The sequence below is a fragment of the Pseudochaenichthys georgianus genome, chromosome 12 (assembly GCF_902827115.2).
Source record: "Pseudochaenichthys georgianus chromosome 12, fPseGeo1.2, whole genome shotgun sequence".
NCBI lineage: Eukaryota > Metazoa > Chordata > Actinopteri > Perciformes > Channichthyidae > Pseudochaenichthys > Pseudochaenichthys georgianus.
This window is the reverse complement of record NC_047514.1, coordinates 17,748,998-17,776,708: the sequence shown is the minus strand read 5'-3', so window position 1 is coordinate 17,776,708 and position 27,711 is coordinate 17,748,998. Positions and strand designations below refer to the sequence as shown.

The 27,711-nt window shown below is 41.3% G+C and overlaps 1 protein-coding gene across 1 annotated transcript; it reads right to left on the bottom strand.

The window, feature by feature from the left end:
- Positions 1-424: 424 nt before the first annotated feature.
- On the bottom strand, positions 425-27,711 carry sgsm1b (small G protein signaling modulator 1b). The gene is made up of 24 exons (XM_034095777.2): positions 27,433-27,711; positions 25,233-25,308; positions 24,289-24,451; positions 22,383-22,535; positions 14,343-14,410; positions 14,108-14,250; positions 13,883-14,014; positions 13,590-13,714; positions 13,443-13,510; positions 13,191-13,354; positions 12,963-13,092; positions 12,232-12,361; positions 12,085-12,149; positions 11,849-11,994; positions 11,618-11,746; positions 11,348-11,518; positions 11,128-11,196; positions 9,391-10,596; positions 8,999-9,123; positions 3,446-3,528; positions 3,243-3,352; positions 3,055-3,151; positions 2,778-2,945; positions 425-2,604 (listed from the first exon to the last, which is right to left on the bottom strand). The coding sequence occupies exons 1-24, from the start codon at positions 27,493-27,495 to the stop codon at positions 2,516-2,518; spliced, it is 3,873 nt and encodes a 1,290-aa protein (XP_033951668.1). The 5' UTR covers positions 27,496-27,711; the 3' UTR covers positions 425-2,515.

Genomic DNA, 27,711 nt, shown 5'->3' with positions numbered 1-27,711 from the left:
TATGGTCTTTTTGTCCTAACTACTATTAATCTAACTCATTTTCAAAAGGTTGAAGCCGATGTTAACCTTAACCATGGCTTTATTTTTATTCAAATGTCCCATTGAGCTGGCATGCACAATTACAGGCTCCCTTAGCAGCTAAGCAAATATTTGTATTGTAATTTTGATAATGGCAAGCTGTAAAAATCTTGAACAGAAAGCTGTCAAGTATACAACACCAATGGTCAGTAAAGATATAGTACTTTCTGAAATGCATAAAATCAAGGCTGTTGTAGTCCAGCTCTTTCATCAAAATCCCTGCAGAAATGAAATCAGCGTCTCAATACTTGTGTTGCTTGGATTGAAGTGAAACAAATACAAAATACCGTTGCTAAACTTGAGTATAAAAGTGTAAAGTGCGAAGATAAAAACCAGGCACATGGGATGCAAAATATAATATTTTTTAATACGCAATAAATTAATTTTACCAGGAGACAATTTTGAGGACAGAGAAAAAAATAAAAAAAATATTTATTTCCAATGGCATATTTGTATCTTTCTGTTCCTTATCAGATAAAGATCATATACAGACATCGTATTGCATTTATATAACTATGTACGAGCTTAGTTTCTTTCAAACACATTGTTTACAGTAAATCTTCTGACAACAAACACAGCAATACACAAACAGCAATACTCAGGCATGTTTTAGAAGATCATATGGAGACATTAGCAGTGGAATCCAAACACTTGTGGGTAAGCTGCTGTGAACCAAACAAGGGTGTGTTATGGCTATTTTGCAATTGTAAGTGGCACCAATGAAACTATAGGTCACATAGAGAATTTTGTATTTGTGTTGAACATTTGGGACATCTCTCTGGAATATCTGCTAAACTGATTATCACAGACCCCGTTAGGCCAATTAAAACTATTGATATAAAGTCTTCCTGAACATTGTTTCTTTAAATAGTTTCATTTCAGCTGAACAAATACAATTCCCATTCACTGTATTTGATTAGCAGCAGACAATTCAGTGGTGTGAACATACACCCATAAAACCAAGTTTATCTGTTTTACCACTGACCAGCAAGCACTAAACAACTCTAAATGACGAAGACAGCTTCAAAAATATCAAATTATCGAGAGTATCTAAAGTAAATCTGCTGACCATTGCTGTCAAAAATGATAAATGGACTGAGCACAAGTTCACTGCTCTTTCAACTGATCAAACTACGGATGTAGCCTATCAAGGTGGAGGGTGCTGAACAAAATGAAGAAACAATGTAGGCGAGAAAAAGGGACAAAGCCAAACTGAAACCATGTATGCGATCTGAAACCTCATGAGGAGCAGACCTCTTTTTCAACTGCTATGAACAAAGGGATCTTGAGGTAATAAAGAGAAATGCACATTTACTTTAGGAAATAGCTACAGGTATTGTAAGACTAGAGTGTGTTAGAGACAAGGCAACCAAGATGGCAGGGCAATAAATTGGCAGAAAACCATAACATTGATTGTAGGGTAAAAGTGAATAAGATAGTGCAAAGGAAGCATGCTGCCTTCACTGCACACCACTTTTAGTTTACCACCAGCTCAAAATCAACCACACCAGCTGCTGCAAGGAAGTATAATCTGTTGGCACTGTACTATCTTGATGTTGTGAAAAAACAACAGCATATATCTTCCGCCTGAGCAGCATAGTGTTAACTAAGGTGAGAAAAATGTGTTTACATTGAACCAGTAACAAGAACCAGTCTGCAAAGAAACAATGCATAGACAAGGTCAGAGATAGAAGGAGCTCAATGTTTAGGAACTTGGTACAAGAGGAAAGATGGTATTTATATGCAAACTATGTGCAATCATGCCCGAGTGCACAGAGATCACAGGTTGGGTCTGGATTTCCTCCAAGCTTGTGTGCATTAGAGGCAAAAACAGGAAGAGGACCATCACGCCTCAGAGAAGCTGGTAATTTGTCCTAAAATGGCTGTTGAGAAGCAAACCACACATGCTACTTAGACACGAACTCCTCTCATGTACATTTAACGCTCACAAAACCAAATCATCCAGTAATGGTGGACATCATTACTGAAAATATATTCAAGAAGGTTAGTCATGGTAGCTACAATTTAAGCAAAAAAAGATGATATTTAAAATATATTCAAGTGCATCACAAGATGTACGTGTAACTGAATAAGAAGAACAATACAGTGAATCATTTGGTTGCTGGATCCCTGAAAAAATAGCTTAATTTAAGGCAAAAATAAATAACATCCTGAAGCAGTTCCAACAAGGGTACATTCACTAGGTGAACAATATCACATAAAAAATAAATGTACTGGCAATAATTCCATCTCCCCTGAATATACATGTAGAGAGGAGCAGCTGGGAATAAGTTGTTGTACAACTATCTTAGAATACTGGATTTACCAATCACTGTATTTCATAAACATGTATTTCCCTTTGAATAAATTACTATTATGTGGTGTCAGTGTCTTGAAACAATTTAGCACAAAGAAACATGGCAGCAGAACAGTTGTGTCACTTGTTTTCTATGAGCGTCTGTACTTTGTTGACCAAGTCTCGCGCCATCATCAAGACCTGCGGGACGTTGTGTCGCTCTGCCATTTCTGAGAAAACAATTGGAAAACCATAATTATTTACAATAATATTGCTAATATTTCACTGTTTATTTTCTCCTTAAGACTGAGAGAGCTGCTTTTTTGAAAGTACCCTACAATATCATAGCTGATCAATCTAGTTTTAATTATGAATACGCTCTGGTAATTGTCAACACTCTTACCATTAAAGAACTTGATGATGTCTGTGAAGTCCATGTTATTTTCTAGGATGATGTCTCTATACATTTCCACAAGTGCCAGAGCGATGAAGAGGACAAAGTGCTCGGAGGAGATGTACTTGGCTGCCCAGATTGTTTCCCACACAGAGTAAACATCATCATACACCATTTCTGTGCAAAAAAGACAACCAGGATCAGATTACATACAGTATAACATTATATAAAATCATCTTAAATGGTCAATTCTAGCAAATGTCATGATGCGTGTGTTTGCCTTCACCTCTTTTAAAGTCGAGTAGAAACCATCGATAACAGAAGTAAAAGTGTGTGTAGTCTCCATTCTGCTGCATCAGTTCAAACAGCTCAGAGTCCAGGATCTATTTGTGTAAAATAAGATGTCATTATTACACTATAGCTTTTGTGTATATGCATTCATTCACATCCGCTGGTGCGCAGTTATCCACATACCTGGATAAGAGAACGCATATTGGCGAAGTGAGAGTCCATGGCACCTCCATAAGGAAAGTTCTGGTTCATCCTCTTCATCATTTCAGTGAAGCAGCTGAATGCCATGACCTCTGGAAAGCACACGCATAAAAAAGCAAATTTAGCCATTTAATTGCATTAAAAAAAAGGTGTATATTGCGAGTTTTTTGTTATTTTTCACTGACCATCGTCCAGAATAACCAGTAGGGGAGCTAGCAGATCACACATGCCCTGGACGTAACCTGTATCGAGATGCTGCCACACATAACTGCAAAGACAACGATAGTTACGTCTGTAACTATGGTTCTATGAGTCCCGGATGACCGCCAGAGGCGGTGCTTTAGCACTGGATATGTCCATTGCGCTCATGCGCAGCTCGAGTACCAATAACAACAAAGTCACCTGTGACCCACGTGACACCGGCTATATATGCCGGTGTCGTCAGAGGATCCGTTTCCAGAATCTTCTCGCGAGCCCACAAGAATTCTGAGTGACAGGATACTCTGGTGGTCATCCGGGACTCATAGACCGTAGTTACAGACGTAACTGTCGTTCTATTTCGTCCCTACTGACAGAGGCGGTGCTTTAGCACTGGATGACTTATATATGGCATCGACAACCCAGTGGGACAGCCGCCGTTTAGAGAGAGCACAACCCTTCCTAGTGCCGCCATGGCAAACAAAGAGCTGCTCTGACCACCGTATACAGGCCGTAGCATCAATATACGCCCTTAGGGCACGCACAGGGCACAGCAACTCAGGCGTGCCGCTCTCCTGTGGGACGTTGAAGCGCGCCAGCTGGATAGGCCGATTGGAGTGGGCTAGTGGAAGCACCTTGGGCAGGAACGCCACATTCGGCCCGAGTGCAACACCCGAGCCATCGGAGTTCCACCTCAGGCATGTATCGCTCACGGAGAGGGCATGTAAGGCTCCAACTCGCTTCCCTGATGTTATGGCAAGCAGAAATTGTGCCTTCAAGGACAGCCACTTAAGCCCCACCTGGGCCAGGGGCTCGAAGGGAGGAGATGATAGGGCATACAACACTAGGGTTAGGTCCCAAGCCGGAGCCAACAGGGTGCTAGGGGGACGCTGCCGTAGAGCCCCTCTCAGAAAGAGGGACACCAACCTGTGGCGCCCCACCGTGGTGCCGTCGACTCCAACATGTCGGGCAGAGATAGCAGCCATATACACCTTCAAAGTGGAGTGAGAACATCCACTATCCAGAAGGGACTGCGGGAACCCTAAAATGGTGGCCACAGAGCAATGCCCCGAATTCTCAGCCTTACTCAAACACCAGTGGGAGAAGAGCTTCCATTTGCACTCATATTGCGCTCGAGTGGATGGTGCTCTGGCATTCAGGATAGTTTCCCTGACAGATGCCGTGAAAACGCTCAACAGCGGGTTGGGCCCTACAGAGGCCAAGCCCAGAGCTGAAGGCGGTGAGGGTCGGGATACCAGATCTGATCCCTGAGCTGTGACAGAAGGTCCTTCCTGTCGGGGAGACGACATGGTGGGCTGCAGCAGAGACTGCGCAGCAGTGGGAACAAACTCTCCCTGGCCAGCGGGGGGCGACCAGAAGGAGCCTGTGCCCCTGAGTAAGGACCCTATAAAGCGTCTGTAGTGTCAGAGGCAGTGGCGGGAAGGCATACAGGAGACTGTCTGGCCAGTCGTGCGCCAGAGCGTCCTGACCCATCGGGCTGGTCACCTCTGCCCAGGAGAACCAGAGGGGGCAGTGCCTCAACACTTACGAGGCAAAGAGGTCCACCTTGGCTCTGCCGAAAAGGCTCTAACTTGTCTCCACCACCTCTGGATGAAGCCTCCACTCCCCCGGTGGAGGCTTGTGCAGAGAGAGGAAATCTGCGACCTGATTCTGGTCTCTTGGTAGAAAGACTGCCCGCAGACTGACCAGGCGGGGGAACGCCCAAGACAAGCAACACACTCTCACTCCCTAAGCGTCCAATAGCGACGTTTGGTCAGTGTCCGTGGCGTCCAATTGTGACGCTCCTAGGCTCCTTCAGCGTCATAAAGGGACGCAAATAGCTTTCAACTGATTGCAATGTATTCCCATCTGCGTCGGGATTTGACGCTCATGGAAGCACGGCATTCGTTTGTGTCGGCTGCCCTTAAAGGTAATGTGAGCGTCCATTCCCATTGGATAACGGGGAATTGTACACCCGGATGTAAGTATTCCTCTTACTGTCGATTGATTTTACAGTGATATCTGCACTACTCATCGACTAAAAAACACCAGATTATCCTTGTTAATTACACAACATTGATTGGCTTAAATTGTGTGCAATGCTTTTGTATTTTTCCCCTTCGATTCGGAGAAACAAATATTTGTTCTGAGTAAAGGATGGCAGAAGACACTACACTACCCAGAATCCCCAGCTATCGTTTGGACTACACCATGTGCTCTGTTTGACAAAACCCGTGATAGTCCTCAAGCTCTGTGATTGGAGAGTGTGCTCCGAGGGTTAAGCCGATTCTCGAACAGCACTTGAAATGGGATGGAACCACGGCAGACTGTCCAAAACTGGATTTAAACGGGTCCACCGCGTCCCCCCACCCCGTCCCCAGAACTACACATGCTGGCTATTCTGTTTCGCAACATGTTCTCTATGGCACGTCTCTACTGGGAGTTGTAGTTATAAAAGACGTTTTCGTATTTCCCAAAATAAGAAGTTGCCAGTATTAAACTGTGTACATCCCTGGAGGTTTAGGGGACAGGAAACACTCACATTTAAAACATATAATTAATACATGGGTGAAAATAGCTTGTGCCCATTATGGGCAGTATTATTATATATACCCACATGCCAGCTAAGGTCAGAAGAGCTTTATTTAACAGCTGGTCTTATGTTTGTGACCCCTGTGATAACATTACATTACATTAATTGATAAGCCTGAAACATGCACTTGTCAAGGTTCAGAGGCAAATTTTGCAAATATGGCAGTAGCCATCGATCAGCTTAAGATAAGAAAGATATACTTTATTGATCCCAAGTTGGAACATGTGCGTTACATCAGCATGTGTAACAGTTAAATATGCAGTTGTGTTTATTTGAAAATCATTTAGTATAATCACACAAATTCTGTGTTTTATATTCAACAATTCTGTGTTCTTTATTTATTGATTGTTCAATACCTGACAACGCCGGAGATGAAATATCTACATACATCTTATAAGAGTATAATACATTATGTATAATATCAGTTAAAATAAGTGCTTCAACATAGTTAACATTGCTGGAGGTATGCACAAATATTGATAGATGTCTTGTAATGCACTGTTGAGGAACCTGCGACCCAAGTTTTTCATTCAGTGCAGAACTACACCATAGTTGTGTAGGCCTATATGATATGTCAATAAACCTTAGAAAATCTTGAAATCTTGAAAGGGATGTGCAAAATAGTCATTATATACAGTCTTTAATTAACTATTAGTAGAGAATAACGAGGAATGAATATACTTTATAGGGATCGTATTAATATCTAATAATAAAAATAATTAAATTCAATAACATGCTTTAACCACCAGGTGTCCCTTTATATCAGCTGTGCACCTTTATGGTGTAAATACAGCCTATCTACCAATTGGATCAAATATAAAAGTGAGCCGAATTAGTGTTGATACTGCAAGGAGACGTATTGTGTGAAAAGAAATGTAAGATGTTGTTTAATGGCTGATATATTTATGATCCACGTCACGTTTTCAGTTCCTCATGTTTGTCTAGAGGTCTTCTCATCAGGGCTCTATAAATACAGAACTACGGCAGATATGTAATATGTAATGCCGCCGAACCGTGTATTACAATGCCGTTATGTGATGACTTTCAAAGAGAAAAGCAAGCACACTCGGAATAAAGTATTATTATTTATTTTTTTAAATGTTTTCGGTCTGTTTCCGGTATTTGTTAATGACGATGTGCTGTGAGATGTGAGACTGGAATTGCACAGGGGGAAATAACGTGGCTATCTTTAGATGCGGATTTTGTTAAACTAATATGTTTGCGCTGTGGACCAACACTATACATTGACGGGGAAGGGGGTAGCAATAAAGATAACACCATTAAACAGTTACACAACATAACAGAACTAATATCGATAGCAGCGTCCCTAGCAACCACCTTGGTAACAATGAAAACGTCGCGATTTCCTGAAGTAATCTTCATAATAACTAGCAAACTAAAGTTCATGTACATCCACTGCACACATAATCTGAAATAACAACTCATATTTCTCGCATCAAATGACATCAAAATGCATTTTAATGGCCAAACTAACTTTAAAATAGGCATTTTCCACCGAGAATAAAACGAAGTTCGGCCATGTTTTCTTTTTCTGCAGGGAGAAATTTGAAGATCATGTGACATAGACGCCAGCCATCGGAATGAATGGTGAAAAAAACGGGGTTTGTCAAACAGAGCACATGGTGTAGTCCAAACGATAGCTGGGGATTCTGGGTAGTGTAGTGTCTTCTGCCATCCTTTACTCCGAAAAAATATTTGTTTCTTCGAATCGAAGGGGAAAAATACAAAAGCATTGCACACAATTTAAACCAATCAATGTTGTGTAATTAACAAGGATAATCTGGTGTTTTTTAGTCGATGAGTAGTGCAGATATCACTGTAAAATCAATCGACAGTAAGAGGAATACTTACTTCCGGGTGTACAATTCTCCGTTATCCAATGGGAATGGACGCTCACATTGCCTTTAAGGGCAGCCGACATAAACGAATGCCATGCTTCCATGAGCGTCAAATCCCGACGCAGATGGGAATACATTGCAATCAGTTGAAAGCTATTTGCGTCCCTTTATGATGCTGAAGGAGCCTAGGAGCGTCACAATTGGACGCCACGGACACTGACCAAACGTCGCTATTGGACGCTTAGGGAGTGAGAGTGTGTTGAGACAAGAGGCTCTGTGAAACCCGGAGCAGCTGTGCGGTCTGACCTGGTGCCCCCCTGGTGGTTGATTTGGGCCACAGTGCATGAGTGCAAGCAGCACAGCCCAAATCTCTAGCACGTTGATATGGCGTGCACCTTCCTGGGCAGACCACTGACCCTGAGCAGTCCTGCCCTGCCCTGCCACACCGCACCCCACCCTGAGAGACATGCATCCACAGTGACAGTCTTCCGGCGGGATGGGATGGCATGGCGTCCATGGGCCCTGAGGCCGAGGGCACCTTGCATCAGGCCTTGGAGCCTCATTAGGAGCCAGAACCGGGGAGGCGATGGCAGGCTCAATGGATGGCAAGCGACCCAGCCCCACCCTTGCCGATATAATTAAAACCAGTTGACGAACGTTTGTATTTTGTTGCTCTACCCAATCATAAGTAACCAAGTGTGGTTTTATAACGTTATCTAACAACATAAAGAACAACGTTGAAATGCTCTATTTTGGTTGTAATGCGCTCACATAGCTAGTCTAAAATCGTGATCAAACGTTCCAACCGAAACGCTGTAGGCTACAAGAATGTAGCCACGGTACTCTCGCACAGCGAGAAGATGAAAGGAACAGATCCTCTGACGACACCGGCATATATAGCCGGTGTCACGTGGGTCACAGGTGACTTTGTTGTTATTGGTACTCGAGCTGCGCATGTGCGCAATGGGCATATCCAGTGCTAAAGCACCACCTCTGGCGGTCAGTAGGGATGAAATAGAACCATATTTGTCAGACTTGAATGTTTTGAGACAAAACTCCAGGGATATTTGGCATGGCGACTCATTTACCTGCACATGATGTTACGCAGCTTGTCCAGGTTCTCAGTAGTGAAGTACCAATTAGCTCTGTCGCAGCGTCGGACATCTTTGTCAATGCGATGCAAGTTGATCAGGTACATATCCAGTGTCTCTTGCTACAACAATAATAGAACATTCTGTTTACATTGTTACAGCAGAAAAGAGCCAAACACAGCTTAATGTTACCTAAGTAGCATGCATAAAAAAAATATTAAAGATATATATAATATATAATCAAAAAAGTTACACAATTTACAAAAAAAACATCCTGTAACAGTCCTGAAGATTTAGCAGCCAGGTACATATTGCACAGTTATTACCGCCATATATATATATATATACACATATTGCAAGTATGTCTGTAAATGATGTGTATTGCTTACAGAATAGGTTTGTTCTTCTGAGGATTCGTCCAATTTGGCGCCTCCTCCTCCTACCTCTGCAGACTCCGGTTCAGCGAGCACATTTTCCATCTCGGGCTCCTCCTCAGAAAGGCCCGGGTCGGTGCCCTCAGGGCTGGTGTTGCAGGCTGTGTCCAGATGGTGATCTAGGACAAAATCCTCTGATGTCATTTTCAGTCTTTGCGCAAGAGAGACAGGGGGAGCAGAAAGGCCAGTCAAAGGCCTAGAACTGATATCCTCAGAGGTCACACATGTCCCTGCAGGTATGTCTTCCATTTCCAGGGCAGAAGGAGAGTCGTCTGAATCTGCTGTGTCTGGAGACTGCCGAGAGTGGGACGGTAACGAAAGGCTGCCCCTTGACGCTGACTGGAGAGCGTTCAGTACTTGTCTGACAGGTGAAATTGAACCAGGTTTCTCAAATTGAATATCTGTAGGTTTGTCTTTTTTGCTTTCAGTCGAGTCACAAACTGTTAATTCAGCATCCTTTCTCTCTGACTCTGTGGTACAGGCCTTTTTTTCAGAAGTTATTTCCGGTTCTTCACTTGTGTCTTTTTCTGCTGCAGGCGGACATTGAGGCTCCACGTCCAGTTCTTTGCTCTTTTGTGCTTGAAAAGCCAAGGTCTGCCCGAGTGGAGGTGCTTGGAAATATTCATTAGTAATCTCTGTCTCTAGTTTAAGAACATTTGTGCTCTCTGGAACACTTCTTAAATTCATATTTGTGTCTACTGCTTTCAAGTCTTCAGACAGCTCACTTGTTGAAATATCTTTATCTTCTACTTTAGGTTTTTCTTCAAATTCAGGTGTTTCTTGTGATTTACTGATTCCACAGTCCTTAACCTCACCTTCTGAAACAGTCTCCATCTTTGTCTCTAACACCTCCTCCTTTGCTAATGGGTCCTTTACATCCTCTTCCTGTGATGCAGTTGTTTTTTCATGTAAGACTTCTGATTCTTCCACTGACGGTTGAGCGGTTGCGGATCCAACAGCTGACTCTGTTACAAGAGGGCTGTTTTCGAATCCTGGTTGCTGATTTGTCAGACCCGGAGAGGAGGGGCTGCCGGAGGGAAGCTTTGGGGCATCTGCAGTGCCACTTGTCATATCCTTCAGTGGACTACTGTGCTGTATTTCTGTTTCCTCAGCTTTGGGTTCAGCTTCAAACTGATCCACTGCCTCAACCGATCCAAATACCTGGTGACAAAAGAAACGCAGTGAATATGCAGTACATTTTGCAACCAGGCTCAATGAAAAGGACAAATGTTGAGGCGTTATACCAGTGCTTTTAGAGTTAGCCCAAAAGCTATAAATCATACTGTATATATACTACTGATGGAAAATGTTCAAGGAATACTATATGTTTTAAGAATGATTTCCAACCTTCCAGGTAGCTTTTGGTTAACAATGTATTTCAATGTACTTTTTATATCTAACAATGTCTATCTAATCCTTCACATTTAACTTTTGGTAAAATGTTTTCCTTTTTACAGCCAAGTTATATTTTAAAACAGGTTATGCCACTGCAGCAGACAGTTTTTATTTCTAAGTTATCTATTATTTAAAGATGTAAGATGATTGATTGCAGTTCAATTTGAATGAAATGTAGGAAATCTATAGAGTTATGTGTTGTATAAAGTGTTGTAACAAGTGGGATTACATCTTTTACATGAAGGAAACATACTGAACATCATTGCTGTTTTGATCTTCATTCCCATGAGAAAGTACCTGTGCACTGTTGCTGGAATCACTTTGTGAGGTGGCACTCTGTGGATCTGAGCTGCTACATAGAGACGACTGTAACGGAGAGAGCATCACACAGACAAAAAGCGAAGCTGTCAGCCAACTTTCCTAGAAATGACCTCAAAATACTTTAAACAGTTATCTTCTGCCAGTTGAAACTGGTTACACAATGCAGCACATGCCATGCAAAAAAGGTCAAACTTGCATCTGTGCTGATGGTGGAGTCCCGCTGCACCGGGCCTCTCTCCACACTGGCTGACAAACATCTGGCGATGGCCTCGGCATGCTTCTCCTTCTCCCTCTGAAGAACGATGGCCTCGCATCCCTGCCACTCCTTCATCTTCTGCTCATACATGATCCGCATCTGCTCGTCAATCTGAAAAGGAAACCTTGTGTAAACAAAGATTGTAACATTCCCAATGGTGTATATGTGTGCTTCACACAGTCTCAGTCTTCAAATAGCTAATCAGAATACCTCTTGTCGGCATTTGGCAGTCATGGTGAACTGGTAGTGTCCCAACAGGAAGGGCCAGACCTCTTTGCGTAGTGAAGGAGCCACACCACCATAATACACAAGCCTGTGTATCTCCTCCTCCTCAAACGCCTGAACAAGATGAACTCTGCTATTTATCAATCATCAAAAAAGTACCATTTAATACAGAAATTAATTAATACTCTTCACTTGGTGTTTCTCTGTGTATCTTACAGAGCTGTCTTTGAGGAATTGCCCCCAGACCTCCACAGAGAGGCCTCCTCTGGAATCACAGGGCACATCAGCGTCAACTATAGAGATGTTGACCAGAGCAGAAAGGTGTATGCGAACCGTGGACAGATGCCGACAGTATGCAAGCCCTGGAGAGGAAAGACAAATGTTTTAATCGATAAGAACTACTTTAATGATTCCCAAATCATCAAAGATAACCAACAGTTTGTTGTACTCACATCCGTAGAAAGCACGGGAGATTATCTGATACTTCATGGTGTCACAGAGGAGCTTTAAGGGAGCCCTGGTAAGAGGGGAACATGGCAAATTGAGTGTAACAGATTGATCTGAATTTATATTCGAGCCTGTCCTAGGGAAATACGCACCTTTCCTGATTACAGCCATTAGGCAGAGAGCCATCAGAAGAGCCATTCTGTGAGCAGGAGGAGCACGAGGACTTTCGGGGCGTCGGTTGCCAAATGTTCACTCCCTGCTCCATCAGCTCCAGGGCCACTGCTGGAAGTTATAGGCTTTATCATTACTGATGCTACTAATACCGTCATAGTTCTAATAGATTTGGACATCGCATATTACTTTTTACTTAAAATACTGTAGAACTTTTCACATCCCCTAGATTTTTTTGCACGTTTCATTACATTGTGTATATTTTTTTAATTGTATTTAGAAGATATATTTATTTGTAATGTTTTGTATTTAATATGTATCTTTCTTGCACAAATGACACCCAAGCAAGTTCACTGTTTGTTGAAAACTGAGTTGGAATTAAACTGGATTCTGATGCATGTATGCAAGCAATAGGAAACACTTTTGGTGAGATGTAGATGTAGCAAACTAATTACTCTGAATGTCTATGCAAAGTTTCATTGTTATTGATGGGACTATAACACACAGGGAAATGCAGCAGCCAAAATGAGAGAAAATTAATTATAAAGATGAATTATAAATAATATATGACTTGGGAAAACAGATTAATCTAAACTGCAATTGTCTAATCTGTAGATCAGTATTAGGAGAGTAATGCAATCGTAGATGTAAGCTGATGATGTTTTATTAGATTAGCTCAGGGAGGCAGAGCAGGAAGATTAAAGACACTTACTGAACTCCATCTGATTGCCAGGAAAGAGGATTCGAAACACATAATCGGTTGATTCATCATCTTCCTTATCGGATACAGAATCACAGGAGCCGTGCGGACTCCTGTTTCTCAGTTTGGGGAAAACCTTTCCCTGTGAGTGGAAAAGCAATAGATTGTTTCAACAGATCATAGCTACACTTAGAATAACATGAAACAGAAGGATTCTATGGAGGCACAATTCATGCTGACCTTTCCTCTTTGATTCCAGAGAGGGGGGTCCAGCTGTCCGTGAGGTAGCAGGCCCGTCTCCAGGCAGGTGAGAAACTGGAGGATATGTCCTCCTTTTGGGAAATGTAGAGGAGGTCTCTGGATCCCATCCTGGCTCACCAAAACTACTGTCCCACCACTGTTCACTGGAGAAAATAACACAATAAATAACAATGTAAATAACTCTTTAAACTACTTATTTGGGGGCAGAAAGAAACTTAAGGGATACTGTACCTTCCTGATGACAGTGGAGGTACACAATCTCATCTAAACGAATTGTCATAGCATAATCCCAATACACACTGAAAGGAAGATGAAGGAAGCCAATGAGTAACCTGTGCAAAAGCAATACTGTTTTTTCTTTAGGTTCATTAGTCTAACCTTTTCTCAGAATCCAGCTCCCCAACATTTCCATTCATCAGCTGATTGGGTGTCCATTTCAGTGTCATGAGGTCTGCAGTTTGATGAAGAGAAAGGTAACCTGGGATGGCCTCCATGTCGTCTCTCTGCAGACACAAGACAGAGATTTGAAATAACAACATGTCAGCTGGAGCTGTCACTATCAGATTTTGCCTACACCAATAAACACAATTTCAACATAATAGGCATAAATAAGATGCTCTCGTGTTTCATAAAAAGTAAACATATATCCTCTGAAAAAGAGAAACACACACCGGCTGCACCAGGACATTGTTCTTTCCAAACAGAAGTGTAGTTCTGGAGTTTTGGTGGAGGGACTCAACATAGTCCCTCACCCACATGAGAGGGCGATCATCCATGCTACCACTGGACTGTCTCTTCTGGATCTGATACAGGTTAAAAACATGGAATATGTATTACACATTGTTAGGTTGTTGCTGATTAGGTGATTTAAATCATTTAAGCCCTCAATATCTAACCAGGGCAGGCCGCCTGGAGGGGGAATCTTGACGACAGTGGCCGCTGTGGATTCGGTGTCGCTGCACGAGCTCATCAGCAGACGGGTCCGTCCAGAAATGGTCTGCAGTCTTAACTTTGGTGTACTCCAAAGCACAAGGGCCAACTGTAAAACAAGGTTCATCAGTTTTAAATGAGTACAAAAGCAAAATAAAAAGGCGTGTGTTTAATCTTGTCCACGTGAAGGTTTATAAATACCCAATAGAGATGCAAGAATTGGTCCATCCACAGGATTCAACAGCATGGCTTCTTTCTCGTAGTAGGCACTGCAGGAAACAATATTTAGAAATTAAGGATATTTTACAATTTTGAAATTCTACCCAACTTTCTGTTTTCAAACCACACATTATGGGATGTTACCATACAATAGGAGAAAAGCTGACAGAAGAACATACTTTGCTTATAAGGTTGCAAACTGTTGAGGTGCAAAAACAAACAAGCCAAAGTAGTGTCGGAGATCATCAAGATCTCAGATCAGTGAGATCAGTTGTTACTCATCTTACATTACATTACATTGCATTTAGCTGACGCTTTTATCCAAAGCGACTTACGTGCGTTCGACCAACAAAATACAAATTTGAAGAAAACAGAATCATATAAGTACATCAGGCTTCATAGAGCAAAAACATTTCAAATGCTACTCAACTGGCTTTAGATAAGCCAGCCCTTTATTAGTATATAAGTGCTTTGTTAATAGTTCTATCGCTCGAAGTGGAGTCGAAAGAGATGAGTTTTCAGTCTGCGCCGGAAGGTGTGTAAGCTATCTGCTGTCCTGATGTCAATGGGGAGCTCATTCCACCATTTTGGAGCCAGGATAGCAAACCCACGTGTTTTTGCTGATGGGAACTTGGGTCCCCTTCGCAGCGATGGTGCAGCGAGCCGTTTGGTTGATGCAGAGCGGAGTGCACGTGCTGGGGTGTACGGTTTAACCATGTCCTGGATGTAGGAAGGGCCAGATCCATTCGCAGCATGGTACGCAAGTACCATTGTCTTGAAGTGGATTCTAGCAGTTACCGGAAGCCAATGAAGGGAGCGGAGGAGCGGCGTGGTGTGGGAGAATTTAGGAAGGTTGAAGACCAGGCGAGCAGCTGCATTCTGGATGAGCTGCAGAGGTCGGATGGCACATGCAGGTAGACCAGCCAGGAGAGAGTTGCAGTAGTCTAGGCGTGAGATGACGAGAGCCTGGACCAGAACCTGCGTCGCTTTCTGGGTCAGCATCCTCCTGATGTTGTAAAGCGTGTATCTGCAGCAGCGGGTTGTAGCAGTGATGTTTGCAGTGAAGGACAGGTTGTTATCTAGGGTCACACCCAGATTCCTTGCAGTCTGAGTCGGGGAAACAACAGAGGTGCCAATGTTGATTGTTAGGTCAAGAGTGGGACAATCTTTTCCCGGAAGGAAAAGCAGTTCAGTCTTGTCAAGGTTGAGCTTGAGGTGATGATCAGACATCCACTGAGAGATGTCAGCTAGACAAGCAGAGATGCGTGCGACGACCTGGGTCTCTGAGCGGGTAAAGGACAGAAGTAATTGGGTGTCATCAGCGTAGGGGTGGGCGATATGACGATATATATCGTCGTGACGATATTAGGTCTCCACGATATGCTTTTTCAGAGATATCGTCCTATCGTGATAAAAAAAAAAATTTGAAAAAATTGAAGGAAAAAAAATTGCGGGAGGGGAAGAGGCTCTCCGTGCGCGGCGCAGGGGGCTATGACAGCGGACGGAGAGCCTCTTCCCCTCCCGCTCTCCCAACCTCACCTACTGATTTTAATTTCACCATATATCAAGCCCGATCGATTTCACAATGTCAGCGCACCTCTGCTTTCGTTCAGTCCGAGTTGTTTGACACGCTCCCAAAGTCCCCGCCCCCTTTCTTTGCAGCGAGGGAAAATACACTGTTGGCAGTCTGCACACACAGCAATAATGGACGGAGAGTCAGATTCTGATGTAGAAGAATTAGATTTAGTCCCCAAAAATAACTCTACGTCTGTGGTATGGAAATATTTTGGATATAACACAACAGACACGGAGCAAACAAATGTAATTTGCAAAATGTGCAAAAAAGGAAATTTCAAAGCGACAGATGGCAACACGTCGGGCTTACGAGACCACCTCAAACGCAAGCACCAGAAAGAGCATGCAGAGACTGTAAGAGTGCAAGGTCCCCCGCGTGTGAATGCACAATCTACCGCAGCGACTGCACCAAAACAAACTACCATAGGGCAGGCATTTCATAAAGGGGCTCCGTATGAAATGACTAGCAAACGGTGGAAAGACATAACTGACGCGGTGGCGTTTTATGTTTTTCCCTTCAGTTATGCTAAAGTCTTTTATTACACTTCAAGTCTACTCTAAAGTTTACATTTTAATTGTTTGGCACTGACTTTTCCTCATTGATGTTTTATGTTTTACTTAGTTATGTTTTACCCTCCTTTTCATGTTTATTGATGTTCACTGCTCACTTGTTCATTCAGGGATTCATTTCTGAAATAAAACCAGCTTGAAATGCTATTTTGGTCTGTTACTCCTTTTTGTTTTAGTTTCTGTTACCTTGTAGGTGCTTGTACTGTTAAGTAACTTGAAAAATAACCATAATAACCGACATGAAAAAATATCGTGATATATATCGTCTATCGTGATACTGCTTGAAAATATCGTGATAACATATTTTTCAATATCGCCCACCCCAGCGTAGCAGTGGTATGAAAAACCATGCGGGCTAATGACTGATCCGAGCGAGTTTGTGTACAAGGAGAAGAGGAGGGGACCAAGAACAGAGCCCTGAGGGACCCCTGTAGTTAATTGACAAGGGTCGGACTCGGACCCTCTCCAAGTAACCCTGTAGGTGCGGTCTTTGAGGTATGAGGTGAGGAGGGAAAGTGCAGAGCCTGAAACTCCAAGTTCTTGGAGAGTGCGAAGGAGGATCTGATGATTCACCGTGTTGAATGCAGCAGACAGGTCCAAAAGGATGATGACAGAGGAGAGGGAGGCTGCTTTAGCAGTGTGCAGTTCCTCAGTGACAGCAAGGAGGGCAGTTTCTGTGGAGTGACCTGCCTTGAAACCAGACTGGTGCAGATCCAGAAGGTTGTTCTGATGGAGATAGCAGGAGAGTTGTCTAAAGACAGCGTGTTCAAGTGTTTTAGACAGGAAAGGGAGGAGAGAGACAGGCCTGTAGTTTATAACATCTGACATGTTGAGACTGGGTTTCTTTAGGAGAGGGTTTACTCTTGCCTCCTTGAGACTGTTTGGAAAGTGACCAGATGTTAGAGAAGTGTTGATGAAATGGGTGAGAAACGGTAGAATATCAGGAGCGATAGTCTGAAGGAGGTTTGAAGGGATAGGGTCCAGAGGACAGGTGGTAGGGCGGGCAGAGGTAATGAGGGTAAGAACCTCACTTGGAGAGAGAGGGGAAAAGGCAACCCTGTCTCCTAAAAATTACGTTCCCACAGAACTAAACTGCATTCTCAATTACGTTTAGCTAGAAACGTATTTTCTCCCACGTTACGTTAGTTATGAACGTATCTCAAATACGTTTATTTTCTACATATCTTCTAGAAGCATATTTTCTTCCACGTTACGTTAGTTATGAACGTATCTCAAATACGTTTATTTTCTACATATCTTCTAGAAGCATATTTTCTTCCACGTTACGTTAGTTATGAATGTAACTTAAATACGTTTATTTTCTACATATCTTTGCCATTTATTGTCTTGCTTATAATAATGATAATTAGTTATTTATAAATATCATTTTAGAGCACACCTTTGAAATCGACAATCGGGCTCGATATATGGTTAAATTAAAATCAGTAGGCGAGGCTGTAATTTCGCCAGCTGTTACTCTCATGTGCGAGGCAGAACATAATAGTTTTAACATGCCAAAAAGCTGCTGTGTCGTTTATTGCACCTCAAACATTAAAACAAATCCAGAGTTACGTGTTTCTGTACTTCCTCTAAGAAGAAAGGACAGTAACAGAAGAGCTCTGTGACTTCAGGCTTGATCGCCGTTCAAATGACAGCGCTGGTTTCCCCAAAAGTGGGCGGGGCTGTAAAGTGAAGTAGATTTACTCTCATCTATTATTCAAAACCATTCTATTTATTCTAACGTAAATTACATGCCAGTGTTTTATCTTTTATTTATTTGTTTTTATTTTAAATCGTATAATGTCGGACTTTTTTTCCGTCTGTGAGGAAAAGAAATGGGGCTCAGAGCCTCAAAATTCTGAAATCTGTATTTTTTAAAATCTTTTCCTTCTAATTTATTATTCTTTTCTAAATAACACACTGTTATTTACTCAACAATAACACACAATTATCCTTGTTTTTATTTATTCATTTAATTCTATAATCTTGGGCTTTTTAGCCGTAAATAAAGTCACCGGAAACAGACGGGACATTTTGAGCGATACACACCACAAACCCACTAAACTGATTACCCAAGATCCTCAGCTTGAAGCTTGTTGATTGGATGTTTTAGCCGCAATGCACGCTGGGATATGGTGATGATATGATATGGAGATATGATATCCGACAACGAAAAATAAAATAATATCTAATTCAGAGTGTGCTTGCTTTTCTCTTTGGAAGTCATCACATAACGGCATTGTAATACACGGTTCGGCTGCATTACATATTACACATCTGCCGTAATTCTTTATTTATAGAGAGAGACAAACAGGAGAACTGCTGCCAAAACTGAATACTTGACGTGGATCATAAATATATCAACAATTAAACAACATCTTCAATTTCTTTTCACAAAATACGTCTCCTTGCAGTATCAATAGTAATTCGGCTGACTTTTATATTTGATCCAATTGGTATATAGGTTATATTTACACCATAACGGTGCACAGCTGATCGAAAAGGACTTGTAGTTTTTAAAGATATTACTGATTTTCTTTGAATATAAGAATCTAAATACTGAGTTGAGAGAATAGTCAGGGGATTTGGGTGATGGGAGACACATCTATGGAATCACAATTTCAATAGCTTACTATTAAATGACGGATAGCCTATGCCTTTCTGTCTGTGATATTTTACAAATCAGATATTAATGTGTAGAAGTAAAACAAGAGAAATAGTATAGCAATATCCTGTAAAATTATGTAAAAACATGAATAAAACTACACATCTACATAAGTGTCTACACTAATAATACAAAGTTATTATTAGTATGCTGTGTGTACCTTGTGTGCACCGCCTAGTGGTTAAAGCATGTTATTGAATTATTTTTGTTGAATAATCTTATTTGATCAAAACAATATTAAGAGTACATACTTTCATAGGGGGAAAGTAGAAGGTCAATGATAGAAATATAGAATATAAAAAGTCAAGAAGATACTAAGTGATCTCTACAATAAAACAGTTTAGTGCCGGATGTACAAAGATATTAATAGGAGGATGTGCAAAACAGAAAAACGAATTAACCTTTATTAACACATTAAAAAATACTTTAGGTTAAGGTCTTCTTTTAAACAAGAAAAAAGCTCTGGGGGTATCTATCTACAGATGAATATTAAGCCTGACAAAGTACTTAACGTCTAAAATATTGCTTTCCTGCAATGTTAACTATGTTGAAACACTTATTTTAAATGATATTATACACATTAATTATACTCTTATGTAGATAGAATAAGAAATGTGCAGAATATGACAGTTTAATGGTGGAGGTATACAGTACACACATATTGATAGATGTCTGTTGAGGAACCTGCGACCCAAGTTGTGTATAAGATCAATACACCTTAGAAAACCTTGAAATCTTGAAAGGGATATGCAAAATAGCCATTATACAGTTTTTAATTAACTATTAGTAGAGAATAAGGAGTAATGAATATACTTTATAAAGATCTGCAGATAAATGTTTAGTCTTCTCAAGCACCAACTATCAAATATCTCTCCTGATTGTTGGCACTTGACAATCACCTTCCCTGAATTGTATTCAGGTGTAACTAAAGTCTGCTTTAAGGGTTGTTTATATTCCACATCATTAATCAGAATCTGCAAAGTAACTAAACTAAATGTAGTGGAGTAAAAATACCAGGTTAACCTCTGAATTGTAGTGGAGTAGAATTACAAAGTAACAATGAGCTGTCGTGTGGGTATATATTAATGCTGCCCATTATGGATACAAGCGATTTTCACCCATTTAGTAATTACATGTTTTAAATGTGTACACACCAATGTGTTTCCTATCGCCTAAACCTCCAGGGCTGTACACAGTTTAATACTGTCAACTTCTACATTTGGGAAAAACGTCTTTTAAAACTACAATTCCCAGTAGAGACGTGCCATAGAGAACATGTTGCGAAACACAATAGCCAGCATGTGTAGTTCTGGTGGGGCGTTCGAGTCCAGTTTTGAATAGTCTGCCGTGGTTTCGTTCCATTTCAAAGAGCTTGACGCTCGGCGTAACCTTGGCGCAACATCACGGGGTTTGTCAACGGGACTGTAGTCCCAAACGATAGCTGGGGATTATGGGTAGTGTAGTGTCTTGGGCCATCCTAAATCTCGAAATGTCCCGTCTGTTTCTGGTGACTTTATTTACGGCTAAAAAGCATGCTAAAATGCCCAAGATTATAGAATTAAACGAATAAATAAAAACAAGGATAATTGTGTGGTATTGTTGAGTAAATAACAGTGTGTTATTTAGAAAAGAATAACAAATTAGAAGGAAGAGATTTGAAAAAATACAGATTTCAGTATTTTGAATCTCTAAACCCCATTTCTTTTCCTCAAAGACGACAAAAAAAGTCCGACATTATACGATTTAAAATAAAAACAAATAAATAAAAAGATAAAACACTGGCATGTAATACGTTAGAATAAATAGAATGGTTTTGAATAATAGATGACAGTAAAATCTACTTCACTTTACAGCCCCGCCCACTTTTGGGGAAACCAACGCTGTCATTTGAACGGCGATCAAGCCTGAAGCCACAGAGCTCTTCTGTTACTGTCCTTTCTTCTTAGAGGAAGTACAGAAACACGTAACTCTGGATTTGTTTTAATGTTTGAGGTGCAATGAACGACACAGCAGCTTTTTGGCATGTTAAAACTATTATGTTCTGCCTCGCACATGAGAGTAACAGCTGGCGAAATTACAGCCTCGCCTACTGATTTTAATTTAACCATATATCGAGCCCGATTGTCGATTTCAAAGGTGTGCTCTAAAATGATATTTATAAATGACTATTATCATCATTATAAGCAAGACAATAAATGGCAAAGATATGTAGAAAATAAACGTATTTCAGATACGTTCATAAGGAACGTAACCTGGGAGAAAACATGTTTCTAGAAGATATGTAGAAAATAAACGTATTTGAGATACGTTCATAACAAACGTAACGTGGGAGTAAATACGTTTCTAGCTAAACGTAATTGAGAATGCAGTTTAGTTCTGTGGGAACGTAATTTTTAGGAGACAGGGTTGGAAAAGGAGGTTAGTGTGTGGGTGAAGAGAGGGTCTGGTGACCCAGCGGTGAGTAAAGGTGAGTCAGAAAAAGAAGAGCGAATATCATCAACCTTTTTTTCAAAGTGGTTAACAAAGTCGCTTGACAGAAGGGAGGAGGGGGAAGGGGCTTTGGGGGGGTCCAGGAGGGAGGAGAAGATGGAAAATAGTTTTTTGGGATTGGAATAGGAAGATTGGATCTTATCTTGAATGAAAGTGCTTTTTGCCTGAGAGATCGAAGCAGAGAAAGAGGAGAGGAGAGCCTGATAGGTTAGGAGGTCGTCACGGTGTTTGGATGTCCACCATTTCCGCTCTGCTGCCCGAAGGACGGTTCTATTAGCACGCAGTGCATCATTTAGCCAGGGAGCAGGAGGGGACTGACGAGCCTGCCGAGATGTGAGAGGACAGAGATAGTCCAGAGAGGATGAGAGAGTAGAGAGGAGAGTTTCTGCAGCAGAGTTTGGAGGCAGCAATTGGAACGAGTCAGAGGAAGGGAGGGCTGGGAGCACCGATGAGGCAAAGGTAGAGGGGGAGAGGGAACGAAGGTTACGGCGGACAGGTGCAGGATGAGAAGAGATTAGTTTGTTATGTTTGGAAAGGGGTAGAGAGAATGAAATGAAGAAGTGATCGGATGTGTGGAGCGGGTTTACAGAGAGGTTAGAAGTAGCGCAGTTCCTTGAGAATATGAGATCAAGGACATTGCCAGCTTTATGAGTTGGTGGGGACGGAGACAGTGAGAAAGCAAAGGCGGTTAACAGAGGTTAAGTAACATTAAGTAACAATACCTGCTGTTCTCCACTAAATACATGACAATCTTGTCCAGGAGCTTCTCTATCAGAGCAGTCCGGATCCACAGGTGTTTCAGTGCCTGAGGCGGGATGTTGGCCAACTTGGATTGCCGACTGCGGTCGTTACTCTGAGTAGAATTGTTCTGCTTGCTGAAAAACAGAAAAGAAACCTGACTGATGACATGTCTGTATCGTTGTAAGTGGAGCAGACACACAGGACAGAACAGGGCACCCGGGGATATTATAACCCATAGAAGGAGAAGACAAAAGGGATAAATATACAGGAGTGCTTATGGATACAGCAGAGAGAGGGACACGCCCCCATCGCCATCAATGGGACTACGGTGGAGAGAGTCAGCAGCTTCAGGTTCCTTGGGGTCCACATCACTGAGGACCTGACATGGACTCTTCACACTACCACCATCACCAAAAAAACTCGACAGCGGCTCTTCTTCCTCCGCAGGCTGAGGAGGTTCAACATGGACTCCAGGAGACTCTGCAACTTCTACAGGTGCACCATAGAGAGCAGGGCCGGCCCTGACCAATTTGCTGCCCTAGGCAAGATTTTAGCTGGCGCCCCCCCCCCCCCCCAAATGCAGACACTTACACTTACTATGACTCGCGCGTGCATGGTTGTGGTGTATATTGTGTAATGTTGAAGTTAAAAGCATCAATCTGGTGCACTTTGAGAGCAACATTAGGAAATCTGTGGATACATCTCTCAACACCCATATGAAACAGAACTGTAAGTAGATTTTCTTTTTCTTTATGGATACTTTACAAATCACTCCCCTTTCAAACTGTATTCTTGTAAAACACACAGAAGCTGTGTACGTTTTTTGGGAGTTTGATTTATTTTAAATTAACACAAATATAAAATTAAAACCTATAATTGCATACTACCATTATTTCAAAAAAAGAACAATTTTACATAAACCTCTGGTTTTTACTGGGGCTGGGGCAGTTCAACTTGATTTGGGGGGGGGTGTGCAAATAGTTTATGGGCGCTGTACGCAATATAGGCGTAGTTCTGTTAGTATAAGATAATAAGATGTACTTTGTTGATCCAAAATCGGGAAATTGTGTTGTTATGAAATTAAACTTTTTTTTCTTTTTTTTCTCCCCAATTTTCGCCCCCCCCCCTATGGGTTGATGCGCCCTTAGCATTCGCCTATGCCGAGGGCCGGCCCTGATAGAGAGTATCCTGACTGGCTGCATCACGGCCTGGTACGGCAGCTGCACCGCCCTCAATCGTAAGGCTTTACAGAGGGTGGTGAAAACTGCAGAGAACATCACCAGGAGGACCTTTACTCCCAGCGGCTCAGGAAGAAAGCCCTCAGGATTATAAAAGACCCCCATCACCCCAGCCACAAATTGTTTTGTCTGCTGCCGTCTGGCAGGCGGTACCGCAGCATCCGGACAAAAACAACCAGACTCAGGGACAGTTTCATCCCACAGGCCATAAGACCTGAACTGTTGAAACAACATCTGTTAAACACCTGAACTGTTGAAACAACATCTGTTAAACACCTGAACTGTTGAAACATCCATAACATTAATCTTGCTGCTACTTAGAAATTATTTATCTAATATATCATATTCCAATAACTTGCATTTAGACTCTTATTGCACTATTTCACTTTTTAAACTATTTTTTTTTGTATTGACTATTTACCTGCACTATATTTTTTATGTATATCTGTTTTATTGTGTTTCAACTTGCACTGTTGGAGCCTGTGACCTAAGATTTTCATCATCATAACTACAAACTACTTTAAAAAATAAATAAATAAATAAATAAACTAAACACTGTAGCTATGTTTATGACAAAATAAAACCTTGAACTTGAACCATGAAACTTGGTGATTTTTTTGTCCCTGGCCGGTTGGAGTTAACACCTCACCTGGTTTCAATGAGCTGTCGCATCTCCTGGACTTTGTGGCAGAGTTCCTCAGCAGGGGTAAAGCTTTTAGCCGCCTTCATGAAGAGAGCTGCAACCTTGTTACTGCACAGCAGGCCTGCTATACGACGCTTCAGTCCGTGTAGCACACAGGACTCCACTACAGCTGCATACACAAACACAGAGTATTAGTCAATATTTGATTAGGGTTTGTTTTTTTCAGTAAGACTTTATTAATGTGTTTGTTTTATTGAGGTGGAAAATGTTTACTTGCCTTTTAGTATTATTTTGATGAGCTCAATAAAATGGCCTGAAACCTTATATTTTTTATTTAAATTAGCACAGCTGATACAAATAATCTGCCCAACGGTGTCTTCCGTTGCTAGGATATAAGGGATGTGAATCACATACGCCTCAGTCCTGGTTAGTATCAACACCTTTAAAGGGTGCTAGTCTACTGTATTACATATCACATATAAATAGACATGACTAATACAATTTTGAAAATAAATTGTCAGGGATTGCATAGCTTGAACAGTCTGTGAAGGCCCATTTTGCTCTATGAGGATGAACTGAGGATGACACACACTGATGTCAACCATCTGCACTGTACATGTCTGTGAAGTTGTAACAACTACTGTGGTTTATACTATTTAAACCAGCATGCCGTGCAATATCATTTCTGAAATTGGATACAAAAGGCTGAATTTAAGCCAAAAGAAACACATTTATTCAAGATAGAGAAAAAAGATGCTCTGTTATTTACTTGTAGTTTGTCCCTCTGTATGGCCCCTGAATAGCCAATGATGCCAACTCCTAAGTTAATTTTCAAAAACATTAAAGATAATGGAAAATGCCTTGAGCGTGTATTCTCAATTTCGGAACACTCTGTCCGAGAAAGATTGCTGATTGCTTTTGGTGCAATGTAATCACAAAAAAACATTTACCGCAGAAGGATATGATGTGGCTGCTGTCTGCGTGCACAAATTTCCTCGTTACTGCCTCCTCCATAATTTGTTTCACCTAACAGAAAAAAGTACACAGTGGACAAGGATTAATCTGTCTGACACAGTTACATGAGGTGACAGGGAGTCCAAACAAGAAGCACAACAGGAAGCAATGAGGGAATGAGTTACAAGAGGTTAAGAACAGCAATGGAAGATACAGTGGATTATTTTAAAACCACAACACAGGCTCTTCCCTTTCTGCTTTCTACAACTTCAACTTGAGCATTGCAAGAAAAGTGAAGGAAATGTTTCAAAAACTTGTTCTAGAAGTACAGAAGGAATATGGGTCTTTACGCCTCTGATCCATATTTTCTTCTTACAACCTTAGGGGACACTCCAGTAAATTAGTATTCCACTTCCCCAAAGTTGCGAATTGGTCAAAACAAAGAGGCAAATGCCAAAATACCATGTATTTTCTGAATCCCTTTGTTGGTCAAACACTGCCTACACTTCCCACAATGCAACTCTGTTATGCCTGAGTGAAAGATGGTCATTGTTAGGTAAACACATTTTATTGATATGTTTATAATGTAGGCTTTCTTTTATACATGTAAAGCACCCAGTCGACAAAATGTCATCTTGAAAGGTTGTCTTTCCTGTCATTGTAATTATCAATACGTAACATTTTAAAGGTTGACATTAAATTGTAATAACTATTGCTGTATTGTGTTTTACTGTAACAGTCCGGTCATAAATTGAGATCAGATTTTTTTACTGCCTATTAGTAGTGCATTTTATAAAAACCAGTCCAGAATCACATAATTGTAGATGCACAAACATGTTAGGGACCCATCAGAATCAGAATACCTTTATTAGTCCCACAGAGGGGAAATTTGAATCGTTACAGCAGGAAAGAGCCACAGGCAGCTTAATGTTACCTATGTTAAGAAAAAAGTACTAAGTTATGATATAATACAAATATATATATAAAAAAAAAAAAAATAAGTAAAAGAAAAAGAAAAATACTTTCCAAAATACAAATCCTGTAACAGTTCTTAGGATTTAGCAGCCAGGTATATTACACAGTTATTAATGGCATATGTATATAATGTATATATTGCACATATTGCACATAGTATGATGGTATTTAACTGCAGCAAGTTACACTCTATTATATGAATCAAGAACTGACTTGAAAATGTTAAATACTGAAAATTATTATTTAAAAAAATACACATTATTATTTGTTAGTTTCAAACATATATATACCAGCTGAGCCCCTCCTTGCTGCAGGATCCAGCATCAGAGCCATGGATGTTGAGAGGCAATGAGTCACAGGTGAGGGGGAGCACATACACGATTAGACTGGAAGCACCAGTCTTTTTTCAGTTATGAATAAAACATCCTGTGTTCTTCCCCAGGGGATCACAGAGTCACTGAGCAGTTTTGAAGTGTCTGAGATGAGCTAGTTACATTCTGTGTATATTAATATCAAAACTATAATTCACTAATAAATCACGGTTGGAGCATGTAATGGTTGCTAGAACACAGTGTGAATTAAAAACAAGGTCACTTGAAGTTTTAAATAACAAGATGGTTTGTTGTGAAAATGTCAGTTTAGCCATCTTCTTCAGAGAGAGGGAGAGGGAGGGTCACATTTTAGGATGTGAAAGAGGAGGTTTTGCATGGATTGAACCAAATTAATATTTAAACGTCTTATTAGAAATGCAGTTTTTTGTCGATATAAAACCATCATCAGTATCATTTTCGTCGTCATCAACAGCATCACTACCATCGTCACCATCATCTTACACCGGTCTAACAGCAGTCAAAAACATATGCCATTTTTTGACAACTGAAAGCCTAATTGCATACGCTTTTTTATTGTGTAAAATGATAGCACATTTGATTATAAGCAGGGCTTTTACGTTGTCGTGGCTCAGACCCGATGAACGGTGTCACACAAAAACACACACACACACACACACACACACACACACACACACACACACACACACACACACACACACACACACACACACACACACACACACACACACACGCACGCACACACACACACACACACACACACACACACACACACACACACACACACACACACACACACACACACACACACACACACAGCGGCAATAAACATAAGCTGTAATGAGCGAGAATTGAATAAAATGCAACGAACCTCTTTCTTCACATTGCGCAGCAGTTTCTGTCGCGTCTCGGCCTCTGTCACGGGAGAAAACATACCGAATAATGCTGATCAGATTGCTGTGTGAAATAGATGATGACAGGCTCACGACTAGAGAATAATAAAGACGGCTGTATCTCCCATCGCTCTGGGAAGGGTGCAACCGCTGACACGCACGGATTTCTATTTTGAAGGATGTCTTCTGGAAAGCAAAGGAGACCACACTGGTTGCAAGGCAGAGAGGCTCCGAGATGTGCGATGTGTTCTTAGCGA